The following is a 13,728-nucleotide window of genomic DNA, read 5'->3' as shown; positions in this document are numbered from 1 at the left end:
TTGAAAACGCCTGCACTTGTTATGGCATATGCAACTTATGGGCACACTTGAAGCATCCTTACTGCTTCTGCATGGTGCAAAATTATTTAATACAACTTTACGATAATTTGGTAAAACTAACACTCCATTGCAGCTTATTTAGCGATCAGAGGAGGTAAACATCACACTTTTATAAGAGTTCATCAATGAGAAAACACGTTTTTTCGTGAAACTTTTCTTGCCGCGTTTCGTTTTAATGAAAAGTACACATAAGTTGTATCTTATTATTATTAACGTTTCCTGAAAATTTGAAAGAAATTGATACGACGGAAGTTAAAGAACAGGAGAAAACACGCTTTCGTCTCTAACAAACTCTCATAAAAACACGATTTTTACCTCCTTTTTTCCGATATTGTAAAACGATGGAGAGCCGTAGGAACGCATGTAGCTACAATTGAATTATCGTAAATGTTTATTGACCAAAAGAAGTAAGAAAGTGTAACTACAGGATTAATAATGACTATATCTCCAAACGTTCCTGGGCATTTAAATTTCTTTTAACCACATCCTTGATTACGCATATTAACAATTTATTTGAAATGATAACTTCAAAATTTTATTTGGCGTATTAGTTAAAACCATCATATTGTCACGGTCACACAAGAAGAAACAAAAGTATCATTTATGTATTCACAGAACGTTTTGAAAAGACTAAATATACCAAGACATACGCTATACAACTGTGTTATTTTTGCAGATTTCTAGACTAATATCCAGCCAGTTCGGACCAACTCATTCACACGACCGTGAAGTAAACATTCCCGCGTGGAAGATGCTTCTTCTGAAGTGCGTGGAGTATAATTTCTATGCAGAGTCGATATGGGATGGTCGGGTTTTATAGGGCGCTAAGACGGTTATTAAACATATTGGCTATATTTTTTATATACCTTATTAACCTCGTCCCCAGGTCATCTTGTATCTTTCCTGACCCCAGGACGGCGATACGAACATGGCCCTGGAAGGAGGCCTCGTCACGCGACCCTCAAAGGCACAGTTTTTCTGAGTGTAATATTTAATGGATTTATCTCAATAAACTAAAGTTTTTTATATAACATTGCAGAGCTACGCGAGTTCGGCGTATTGCGTCACAAATATGTGTGGCGAGTTTGTTTTCATTCCTTTCATACGCAGCGCAGACAAACCGCTTGCATATTGCTCTTGACTGTTCTCCAAATGCATAAAGCTGCAAATTAACCTGCCAATTGAAAACAAGTTCATTTTCTTTCTATTTGGTCTATCTTGAAATAGTTTGCTGGGTGTGCTAGCTAGCTACTTTTCTAGTTATTGAACTTTGCCAGCTATTGAAATATTTTCTTGTAATCAGTATCAATTCATGGTTTCTTCTCTTGTACTGCTTAGAAATGCTTTTTAATAATTTTTCACCTTGAAAAAAAAATCACGCTACAGCTCCTTCGCGTTTTAATACGAACAGCTTTCTCAATAGTACCTACAAACGATGGCTTCTTATAGTAATAAATAGTTCGCCGCCGGTAAAGATAAGTTTAAAACTCTCTTTTCTTATACGCACTTTCTTTCTTTTGTTTAACTTAGTTTAGCAAAAAAGCAATTACAATGTCATTTATATTTGTTGTAGACTTTATCTGATGAAACGTAACAAAGAAATCCAACTCGAAACGATGTTTAATTTAGCAAATTTAAAGATGCTGTATTGCGGATCAGTGTATGCTGTGCACTGTTCTTAATGTTTTGTTGTTGATCTGATAAAAAAATAATTTTCGATATTTATCACAAATAGCTCTGGGTAACAGAATGCTTATTCTGCAAACTGTTTAATAAGTGCTTATTAGCCAAACAATTGTTCAGTCAATATGAGATAGAGTAAATAGTTCAAAAACCAAATACATGGAAAACAGAAAAAAGCACTTATGTAGGAAAAACCTTAGGATTTTTCTTTATAGTGTTTTCCAGAAAAAAATTCGCAACGTGTATGCCGTTTGCACTTGCTGAAAAACTAATGCGTTTATACGGATTCACGATTTTTAATAACTCGCACGGAAAAGAAGTGTTCTTTACCTCGACTCTCATTGTAATATTAAAACCTAGAGGAGACAAACCATTATAAAAATTGAAAAAGAGCCCTGGGGACGAGGTTGCTTGGGGGCTTTAAAATTGCTAAAAAAATAAATTCTTGATTGTCGAGTATAATATTTCGCTTGCTAACATAAGGAACCTGTTGCTTCTCCGCAACCCTTTGTATATTGATTTTATACGGCGAGGTCGTCCCGATGTCAGGAAAGATACAAGATGCCTGGGGAAACGGCAACTTTGTTTCAAGAAATCTGTTTGGTAATTATGGCAAAATTGGCGTGCCATGGGCTTTCACATAGTATATTGTCGCACCTAGTGTGGAGTATTAGTTCGAGTTATAATGGCGTCTGCATCGCGTCTCGCTATAATATTTTTCTTTTTACAATTCTTTGTTAGCTATCTCTCTTGTAACGATGTCGAGTTTACGGACAATAATTGGACTAATATGTTGGAAGGTGAATGGCTTGTTAAATTGTGAGTAAAAAAATTGTTTTTGCCTTGTAAAGCTTGCTTTTCCTGGCAGTTTAATTAAGCTTTAGCTAGCTAGCGTATGTATACCGTCCTAGTTACGTGATTTTCTAACAAACAGCCCAGCGACGATCTACCAACTCCGCTCACCACATAACTTCATGGTTTTGACTATAAGCCATCCCTAAAAACAATTTTGCAAAAATGCTGATGAATAAGGTGGGCATTTGCGCAGGAGGGATAAGTGAAAAAGAAACCGTCAAAAACGTCCTAATTCTGTGGATTATAGCTATGCATCTTAATTCCGTGATGTGTTTTTTCCAATTGCATTTTTTGATCAAATGTTACCCCAAGATATTTAACTTTTTCGCTCCTCTTCAAAGGAATACCCATATAGTTGATAGTTTTGTTCTCAACTTTTTTTAACTGGCTGTGGTTGCCGAAAAAGATTGTTTCAGTTTTGTCCGTATTAATAGTCATTTTGTTATTATTCAGCCAGAGTTTGACTTGCGAAAGTTCTAACTCGACCTGGGAGACAAGGGTATCCAAGTTTTTATGAGATGAAATAATTATTGTATCATCTGCATATAGATGGTGGTAGTTTGAATTGATGACAGATTTTAAGTCATCAATATACAAAAGAAAGAGCAGGGGCCCCAACACAGATTCCTGCTGCACCCTAAAAGCGTCCTCAGGAAGCAGATCTGATCCTGTGTCGTTTACAAGAGTCAGCTGCATTCGGCCCGTTAAGTAGGACTCGAACCAGTCAAAGGCAGCATCTCTGATGCCAAAACACCATAGTTTTTTTAACAAAATTTTATGATCAACAGTGTCAAAAGCTTTTTTAAGGTCAATGAGCACAGCACAAACAAAGTTATGTTGGTCGAGCTCAGTAAGAATAAAATCAGAGACATCGACTACTGCAGTTTCTGTGGAAAAGAGTTTTCGAAATCCGGACTGTCTGTCATTCAGGAAGTTGTGCTCAGAAATAAAATGAGACATTTGCTCATGCACTAACTTTTCAAAAATTTTCATAGGAATTAACAAAATGGAGATAGGCCGATAATTAGTAGGATCTGTTTTATTGCCACTTTTAAAAATAGGCAAGACCCTTTTAGTCTTCCAACATTTAGGTACATAACCAGTAAATAAAGATTTGTTGAAAAGACTTGATAAATAAATACTTAAAACTGACGAACCTGCTTTTAGCAGTCGTGAACCAATTCCGTCCAAGCCTGTAGCTTTATTAAGTTTTAGTGAACTAATTATTTTTTCGACACTTTTGGTCTCAATACGAGCCCACCGAAAATCGTGTCCGCTAACAGGTGGATTAACATTAGTAGTGTCAGAAGAAAATTTAGAGGCTAGTTTGGCACCAACACTGACAAAAAATGAATTGAATGTGTTGGAAATTTCTTTTGGGTGAGAAGTTTCTGTACCATCGTTTTGGCCTACTCGTTTTATCGAGGTAGTATTGCCTGACTTATCAGGAACCAGTTTTTTTAGGGTTTTCCAAAGTTGTTTTGGCCATTTTTGAAAGTCCTGCAAAACGTCATTATAATACTCGTTTTTAAGTCGATTTTTGAGACCTATTACCTGGTTCCTTTTTTGTTTGAAAGCTTCCCACTCTATGATGGATTTTGTTTTTGATGCTTTCCGTTTCAAGAAGTCTCTTTCTTTGATGGCTATTATTAATTCATCAGTGACCCATGCCTCAACATGGCCAGAAAATCTATGTGTTTTGAAAGGGGCATGTTTGTCAGCCACTGTTTTAACATTTTTTTTTCAGTTTCTCACATTTTTTCATCAAGGTCATCATAATTATTAAAATATGACCAGTCTAAATTCCTGAGGTCCTTCAGAAAAGCCTCTTCACTGAAGTTCTTGTAGCTACAAACCTTGCATGTTTTAGGTTCAAATTTTGGCCTTTTGAATTTTCTGATCACATAAACTAAATTGTGATCACTGATGCCTAAATCCATGACACCAGTTTTAGAAATACAAGAACTGTTAGAAAGTATCAAGTCTATAAGAGTGCTACTTTTTTCAGTAACACGAGTTGGCTCCGTAATATGTTGTTTTAGGAAAAGAGTGGAGCATAATTCCTTTATTTTGGAGGAAAGAGCATATTTTGAAAGCATGTTACAGTTAAAATCTCCCAAGATAAAAACTTCTTTTTCTTTTGGGAGCTTGTTAAAACACTGTTTAAAATGAGTACACAGGTTTTCGGTACTCTGCAAATCACTACCTCCAGGTGGCCTGTAAACCCCACACACGTAAATAGGTTTAGTTTTTTTCAGGCACACTTTCACCCATAGTGATTCAACATTTTCGAAGTAAAGGTGTTTCAAAAGGTGGCTATCCAAGTTTTCATTAACAAAAATTAGAACACCCCCACCTCGTCTATTCCGATCATTCCTATAACAAACATAGCCATCAATTTTAACGTCATTGTCAGTGATTGTGTCATCAATTTTGGTTTTACAGATGGAGAATACATCAAGTTTTGTTTGATGTGGCAGAAGTTTAACATAGTCTAGTTTGGATGACAGACCATTAATGTTGGGATGGGCCATTTTAAGCCCTTCCCATTTCTGATTGCCTCAAAATCAAAGTTTTCATCAATAGTAATATTGATGTTGTCTGGAATTTCGTCACCAAATGACTCCTCATTAGCAAAGGGCAAATTACGAGAAAGACAGGGACTGCAAACGAAAAACAGTTTATCTTCAGGAATCTTCATAAATTGTTGATATTTTTTATCAGAAATACGCTCACATTTTTTATGAGCTCATAATCCACACTTGTCACAAAAAAGTGCTTTGTGTGTTTTTGCCACAGGTTTTAAGCATGAAGAACAGGGATACTTAACAGGACCTGGGTTGAGGCAGATGTCCCCTGACAAGAGGATTAAAAAATAGAAATACTTGTGCCTGCTTGGCTTAAGTTTTGATAAAGCCATTAATTTTAATTGGAGAGTGAGCTGGCTTTCAGAAACTCTATTGCAGGCATCAAGTGAAGAGATAGAAAAGAAACTCCTATCTACTCGACTCATTTCGTTGTTGTTGGGTGAGCTACTTTTGAACGAAGGTATTGTATTGCTCAAAAATACAACGAACACAAAAATCAGTTTTAGCGTAAATGTGGGGTTTCCTACCTGAGTAAAGTTATTTTTAAGTCGTAGAGAGATCATTCTACGGTTATGTGCTCTTCCAAAACTATGTTTGAAGGATCTGAGGCAAGCCCATTTCCTTACGATGTTACACAGAAGGAGCAGCAGGAACCCACAACACAGCAAAGCTACCATATTAAATGATAGATGGATAAAAAACTGACTGGGGCAAAAACAATTTATTAACAAAAACAATAATTTAAAAACTTACAAAACAACAAATTAAAGAAATGAAAAGATATAAATGAAGTAAAGAAGGCAGTACAATATATAATAAATCAAAAAGGACTTAGCTGTCAAAGCAGGAGCTCTTCAAGCTTTAGTCTTCTTTTTTCTTTCTTCGACTTAGCGCGCCAAGACTGGAGCGTTTTAGATACGTCCGACCTCAACGAGAGCTAAGCACCATTAATTAAAAGGTTTTTTGTGTGAGGTAATAAACCTCACACAAAAAACCTTTTAATTAATGCACTTGTCATGCCATATTTCAACTACTGCTCCTCGGCATGGGCTTGTGCCACCCAAGGTAGATTGGAAAAACTAGAAAAACGATTAAAATGTGTCCGTACCTTTCTTGGGAAAGAGAGGGAATATTCAATGAATAATTTACTTATCAAAAACGATGCCATATTAGTTTTCAAAGCCATGAATCACATTCCTCCTGATTACATGCGCTCAAAATTCCTTTTGACAAAAAACTGTCATAATCATCAAACAAGAGGAGCTTCAAAAAACAGGTTCACACTTCCCTTGGTCAACACGGAATTTGGCAAAAAAGCCTTCCCATTTAGAGCTGCAAAAGTGTGGAATAATCTTCCAGACCAAGTGACCTGTGATGGAAGTCTGCTTTCGTTTAAGACTTCCATCTCTAATGTATTTGGCAAATTCTAATGGAGATCACTTTTTAACTTTTTAATTTTTGTTTTTTATTCTTTTTCTTTTCAATTTTCACAGATTATGTTACTATGTTTGATTGAGCTGAGGCAGTCTAAGGTTTATCATTTTTTGTTTCTTTTTTGTTCTAGTGACCCCCAGTGGAAACAATCCACTAACTATAGGTTTTTGTGATTTTCTGGGCTAGCCACTTTAAATATTTATTATTATTATTATTATTATTATTATTATTATTATTATTATTATTATTATTATTATTATTATTATTATTATTATTATTATTATTATTATTATTATTATTATTATTATTATTATTATTATTATTATTATTATTATTATTATTATTATTATTATTATTATTATTATTATTATTCCGTAATTTAATTTACTTTAAATATTGTGTGAGGCGTGCGTTGTTCGTCCACTTAAAATATTACGAAATGGCTTAGCTAATAACATTGTTGCCCCACTATGCAACAGAACAGCATAAAAAAGCAAAAACCATAGATGATAGATGTGCATATTTTACATGGCTAGCCTCACAAATATCGAGGGATATACCCTGTCTATTATTTCCAGGAGGGGCCATGGCTTAGATGGATAGTCCTAGAGTATTTAATGCTCATTTTTGAGCTACGTAGACCCAATTAGGGCCCGCGCTCTACTAGACAACTCCCGGCAACATCCGACGGCCCACACATTGTGCCATCTTCCCAATTTCCCTCACATGGCTTGGGTCAACCCGGGGCTATGCTAACATTCACTCGCCCATGTTGAATCACTGTCAAGAGGAAACGAACCCCGGTCTCCCGCACAGAGTACAAGAGCTATAACCACTAATCTACAGCGCCATGTTGATAACCTAATTATATACTTTGAAAATAATATTTAATATACGCACCCTTCTATATTTACTAAAATGTATTTTTGAACAACATAATTTTTGCCATTCTACAAACACAAGAGAGTGCACAAAATGAAAGTTTAAAGACATGTTTTTTTTTGTTAATGCTTAATAACAAAAAAGATTTATTGAAATATGCTTATGAAAAACACATAATCAGGCTCAAAATATACTTCTTTGAAAAAAAATATTACATTTGATATTGAAACATCAGTAATTACAACTTAAATCTCACTACAAACTGGTTAATTCAGATGTGCACCATCAGAAAAGCAAAAGTGGGGAAAAGCTGTCTTCGGAAACAAATAAATATTACAACTGATCTGCGCATCTGTGCACGACGTTGTTTAAGCTCCATACAACTGCGTTTTGATGGTTTTTAAACAAAATATGGTGTTGTTTAAGCTCTATATGATCACATTTTAATGCTTTTAGAACAAATTTAGTGTTGTTTTAGCTGTTGAAAGAAGTGTTACTTGCAGGATAGGTTTTGAGGGTTATATTAACTTTGTTGACTAGCAGAGTCTTGAGAAATGAGGTTAAAGGAAGGTAGGTTGCATGAGGCCTGAGTAGGAAGTGTTATGTTGTACGGTAGTGAGACTGGGCAGTAATCTTGACTGTTTAAGAAAGGAATGATATTATTGTTATGTTATAACATATTATTGTTGCTATTATCTTTATATGATGTGATATCTTTTTAGACATTAAGTTTCGATGTGCAAATTTTATGTTGAGTAGGTAAATTTGATATGCGAAAAATAAAAAAAATTATTGCGAATTGCGATTCATGGTTCGTTAATTTAAACGCTAATTAGTTGTTGTTGTTTTTTTTTGAATAATTTGACTGCCCCGTATTACTGATTTCCATTGATATTAATTGCATTTAATCAGTTTTACCACAAGAGGCATTCAAAAAATAAAGGCCAACTTACATGTAACCCTGCAAACTGATGGTCTTCGGAGGAGTGGATAGTTTCTGTGATAAGCAGAGAGCGCAAGATGTGGCGTAATCCTGGTCCCCTTGGTTTGAAAGCGATTGTTTGTAAAAATTTTTCCAGTATACAGCAAGAATCTTGGGTGTTGGAATTTTTTTTACAGCACACAACATTTCCCAGATAAATAAGGATAATAATAACAAAGTATATTGTAAAAGTCTTTTTTGTTTATAGCTATGCACCCTGGTGTCCAGCCTGTCGAGCATTGGAGGATACATGGAGTGAATTAGCACAATGGAGTCATCAAAGTGGTCATGTTTCTGTAGGCAGTGTTAATGTAGTAGATCAACCAGGTATAACTTTAAATTACAAATTGCTTAGGCCACAAATTTTCGCAAATGACAGTTTTTAGCATGAGTGCAGCATAAAAAACGTTTGCAAACTTATATTTTGTATAACTTTAAGCTTCTGTATTAACTTTAAACAGGCTATTTTAAGAAAATTACCAGAAATCACTAACGTTTCTGCCCTTAAGTCTATTCCAGGGTTCACACTGAGCCTGGAATACCTGAAAAACCTTGAATAGACTGGAATTTAATTAAGGTGCCTGAAAAACATGGAAAATCCTGAGATTACTAACCTGACAAGCCATATATTTTTGTATTTTGTCTTTTAAAAATGTAACTTTTATCCAGTACTTAATTGGTTAGACTATCTATATTATTGACAATGAAAGGAGGGTCATCCATAGCTGAATCTGTTAAGTACCTGGAACATAGATACAAAATAGCAAACCGTTTATGTGGTTGCTGTCTAGTAATTTTGTTGCTGCCTCTTAATCAGCTAAAAAAAAGGAAGGAAATCTGCTGGGTAATTCGCCCCTTCCTCTCTACAAAAATTAAGAAAAAACGTTATTATTTGGACACTTGTTTGAATTCACCAATGAATACCAAAGCAAAAAGAAACGAGAGGTTAGCAAACTAACAATTAAAAGGTGGTCATTTTTTTACACATCTAGCGAACATTATAAACAATTACTTGTCGAAATCAACCAGTATAGTATCAAATGGCAGGCCTATCAATAAGGGGAGAGCATTTACTCTTGCTCACGCAAAGGCTCGCCCAATTCTGATGAACGAGAAACTAGCTGAGCCATTAATTGCTCCCCCAATTCCAAAAAGGTTTTTCTAGCTGAGCAATATCAATTCATCTCACATGGAAATCAATGTTCTTTTTCTTATTTCTTACAGTAAAACAACCAAAATATATAAAAAAGATAAAATAAAATAAATAAAAAAGACTTTGTGATAAAATATGCGTTTATAATCTTATTCTATTTATTCAGATTGCTCGCCCAGTCTAAATTATTGTAACCTTGGGGGAGCGATTTATTGCTCTGGTGTTATTTTCTTATTGATAGGCCTGAAATAGCCATAAACAAATAAAATAAAACATGCTAACGTACACATAATTAATATATCTTCTCCCCTCCCCTGGTTATCGGTAAAGATTTATTAGAGATTTATTTTTTGTTGTACTTTGTTGTACTTGGTTTTTAAAAAAACCCTTGAACATTTGTGTTTATCTTCAAAAAAGCCTGAATAGCGTGAAATTTTCATTTAAAATATGAGTGGCAACTCTTTACGCTGGTCTTTTGGGAAGCTCAGTATGGGGGTAGTCGGTTGAAAAGCCCATGTTCAAAAATTAGTTTCTGCCCTTAATTCTATTTAGACTGGTCTCTTGGGACTCTGTATGGCTAGGGGGATCCCCTCCCTCCCATGCTGAATAGGGTTAAAGTATTTTTAATACATGTTTCAGGTGGACATAAAAATACTTTTATGGAAACATAAAGGGAAGAAAGGGGAAACATAAAGAAACATAAAATTGAGACAGAAAGAAAGATTCTACCATTATAAGTATTGTGCCTAGTTTGTATTTCCAAATGTTTTTATTGTTGATGTTGTTGCTATTGTTGTAGTTAGGCTAACTGAATCACGCTGGAAAATGATAGTATTATATAATTCTGATTTCCAGCTTTAAATGGAAGATTTATGGTAACATCACTACCAACTATATACCAGTAAGTGATTTCAAGTGTTAAGTTACCTAACTTCTCCTCTATCAAATTCAACATCTATTCTCATCTGTGAAATGCAATGCTTTGCACCATCTATTCTTATAATTTTCGCGTATTTAGGTTCTTTTTGTGAAAGTTTATAAAAGTTATACTTTAGTGAATTGTATAAGTTTATTTTAGCGTAATAACTCACGTTCATTCATTAATTTTTGCGGAATAACTCACGTTCTTTCATTAATTTTTGCGGAATGTACGCATCAGAAAATTTAAATCCCCTTTTTAAACAGCGGATTTTTTAACTATCTAAATGTTTTTGAAGTCTTTAAACTGCTTTTGTCAAATGCTCGCTGCAGCAGCTTTCGTTTTAACTGTATATGAACAGCTTTCCACCTTACTGTTTTAGTGTAAAAGATGGAGAGTTCCGTCAGTATAAATCTGCAAGATCGTTGAGTGACTTGCAAAAGTTCATTAACGACGAAGAGTGGAAAGAGATAGCCCCGGGTTCGTCTTGGTCGTCTCCGACGTCAGCTATGTATGTTGTTGCTATTATTATTATTATTATTATTATTATTATTATTATTATTGTTTTTGTTTTTTTAGGGGGATCGACCTCTCATTATGTCTTTTTTTTGCTATATTAAAATTCTTGTACTGTAATGTTTTAGAATGGGCGGTATTAGTAAATTGTTCTCCCTATCAATCGAATTAAAGGTATGTCTAAAGTTATATCTTGACTGTTTAGCTCATGAAGATTCTATTCATCATTGATCCAATATATCTTCATTTTAGAATTTCCACGAATCCTTGCACAATGACTATGGTCTACCTGGATGGATATCTTTTGTGTTGTTTGGTTTAGCTGTGATAATTGTTGGGTTGCTGTTGGGAATTGTAAGTTTTCTGATTGGTGAATTGTTTTTTAGCATTGAGTTTCTGCGTTCTTAAAATTTATAATTGGGTTAATTTTAGCTGTTAGTTGTAATATCAGATTGGGTGTGGGGTGAACCCACTATACCACCTGTCCAACATGATAAGAAAACTGACGATGTCGTAAATGAAGGAGCTGACAGTGAGAACGAGGTGTGTAATCGCAGATGTAAATTATTGAGATGTTTATTTAATTGCGTCAACTGCATGCATTCTTTTGTTCAGCTACTGGTTAAAGATCGATAAAAATTCCCAACCGTGCGTTTATTTGGTCACATAAACAAATTTCTTTACAGTCGAATACCTGTCGATTGGAACTGTTTTCATTTTCTTCTGTTTTCTCTGCTGACGTTTTCTGTTGTTTTTATATGTTCATTTGCTGACTATGCACATGCAGCGTTTCAACAGGGGTGCGAGAAGAATCAGTGTCCGGGACATCCGGAAAAATACGAATATTCTATGCAAACTCACACGTGTAATGATATTGAACCAATTACATGTTTTAATGTGAGTTATGTCTTTTTAGAAAGAAGAGAAAAAAGAGGAAGAAAAATCCGAAGTAAAAAATGAAGTGCGTCAACGAAAAGTAAGTTCATACTTTTGTTACCTAAGCAAAAAAGGGAAAGGTCAGAGGCAGAGATGCTGTCTTAAAGGCCCAGTAAACATTTAAATTTTTGGCGAGCTACTTCAGCAAATTTTCGTAAATTTGACTACGGGTGTCGCTTCTCTGAGTATCTATTTTTGTATATTTTTGTTATTCGTTAATATACATTCTAGGTGAACACCGCGGGCGACGATGAAAAATAAAACCAACTATTTTTAGGTTTTATATTTGAACGTAGGGAGGTATTTTGTACTAGTTGTAGTTGTTTTACAGTTTTTATTGAATTAAATTAAGTTGTTTTTTTTCCCTTTTTATTTCGTGTTTGATCAGTCCATTCCACTAAATAAATTATCGCGATAACTCCTCGCTGGGCTTAGAAGAGTTTTTTGAATTCATTTCATGTCTACCATATGTAGTAGCTGCGATATTATAAAGCTGGATATTTTGCAGCACAGAAGAAAGAAATCCGACGAAGGATATATGTTAGAAGCGCGTCTTACACTATTTTTCCTTTAGCAGTAAAAAGCTTGTCATAAAAAACATGCGGGATTTGATAATACTAATTCTGAAAATTTATTGTTTATAAGGAATGGTTTTTGAAACAAATGACTTGCTTTCCCTGGATTTACTATACTAAGCTTACCTCATCCCCAGGGCTCTTCTACGCCTATCTTTTCTATCTTTTCACAGGAAGTTACTTTATTTTTAAAGTAAAAAAACTATTTTCCTCATAATTTTCCAATCCTACAATGGACTCTTGTAATGTTTTTTACTATTTGAGGTTATTAAAAAAAAATTCATGTCGTTTTTCCCTGATTAGTTTTTAACAGATAAATTTGTCCAGTTTATATTTTGCGCATTGCACGAATTGCGATTATTCTCTGCTGATAAGTGGTTTTAGCAAAAATAAAATGTATATTGCAGTTGAAGAGAATACCTAATTTATAAAATATTCGCGCACGCGTAATTTCTTTATACTGTTTTTTGCGCATTTAATCGCACGCAAATTTGTTGTGCGAATCTGGAAGAAAACGAGTAATAAGATTTAGGATATTTTCTCTGAGACGTAGTTATATAATTAATAGCAATACTAAAAAAAATTCTGGTGTAAATCGAAGATTGATAAAGCTATTGAAAAATTTTATATGAACATTTACATGAAGGAAGTGTAATATCAGGGTATCGCTTGCCCGTAATAAGTGCGCGAAAGAAGATATGCCAGTAAAAACAAAACTCGCGCTAAGGTTGCCTGCTGAATTAGATATTACGGATTCTAATACTGTTCTTCCCTTAACACCGATAAATGGGAAGTTACATTTACAAAAAAAAAATAGACCCGAGAAAGACCGAAAAGTCCTTACCCCCAACAAGAATATCTAGTATCATGTTGTTAATCGGAATGATCCAAACATCGCGATTTTTATAGAACACTGTCTTCCCTATAGGCTTTTTTTGCACCTTATATTAACAAAAAATGTGTCGACTTGAGTTTCCTCCTCCTTGGCCCCGCAGGGAAAAATTGTATTTTTTCTTTCTAGTAACGGTCACCTTTGAGCACCGAACATTTCCTTTTACCCGGCAAAATTCTGCTCAAACTCCTTGCAGCTCCATGTAATAAGCAAACAATTATTTAGCGAACATTTTTAATCAAAAAAGTGACTT

The 13,728-nt window shown here is 34.6% G+C and overlaps 1 protein-coding gene across 1 annotated transcript; it reads left to right on the top strand.

Annotated features, from left to right (window-relative positions):
- Positions 1-2,399: 2,399 nt before the first annotated feature.
- Positions 2,400-12,376, top strand: LOC130641689 (thioredoxin-related transmembrane protein 1-like). Its single transcript, XM_057448604.1, has 9 exons — positions 2,400-2,562; positions 8,693-8,811; positions 10,493-10,538; positions 10,939-11,067; positions 11,201-11,246; positions 11,325-11,426; positions 11,505-11,615; positions 11,989-12,048; positions 12,240-12,376. Exons 1-9 carry the CDS (start codon positions 2,429-2,431, stop codon positions 12,267-12,269), a joined length of 777 nt encoding a protein of 258 aa, XP_057304587.1. The 5' UTR covers positions 2,400-2,428; the 3' UTR covers positions 12,270-12,376.
- The last annotated feature ends 1,352 nt before the right edge of the window (positions 12,377-13,728 follow it).

Source organism: Hydractinia symbiolongicarpus, chromosome 4, assembly GCF_029227915.1.
Source record: "Hydractinia symbiolongicarpus strain clone_291-10 chromosome 4, HSymV2.1, whole genome shotgun sequence".
Lineage (NCBI taxonomy): Eukaryota > Metazoa > Cnidaria > Hydrozoa > Anthoathecata > Hydractiniidae > Hydractinia > Hydractinia symbiolongicarpus.
The sequence above is the reverse complement of the archived record's forward strand: the minus strand, read 5'-3'. Positions and strand labels throughout refer to the sequence as shown.

Bases quoted from the DNA above. Each gene is read 5' to 3' on its own strand.
- LOC130641689 (XM_057448604.1), top strand. From the start codon at position 2,429: ATGGCGTCTGCATCGCGTCTCGCTATAATATTTTTCTTTTTACAATTC. The intron at 10,539-10,938 runs GTAAGTGATTTC...TTACTGTTTTAG, and splicing joins TCACTACCAACTATATACCA to TGTAAAAGATGGAGAGTTCC. The intron at 11,616-11,988 runs GTGTGTAATCGC...ATGTCTTTTTAG, and splicing joins GAGCTGACAGTGAGAACGAG to AAAGAAGAGAAAAAAGAGGA.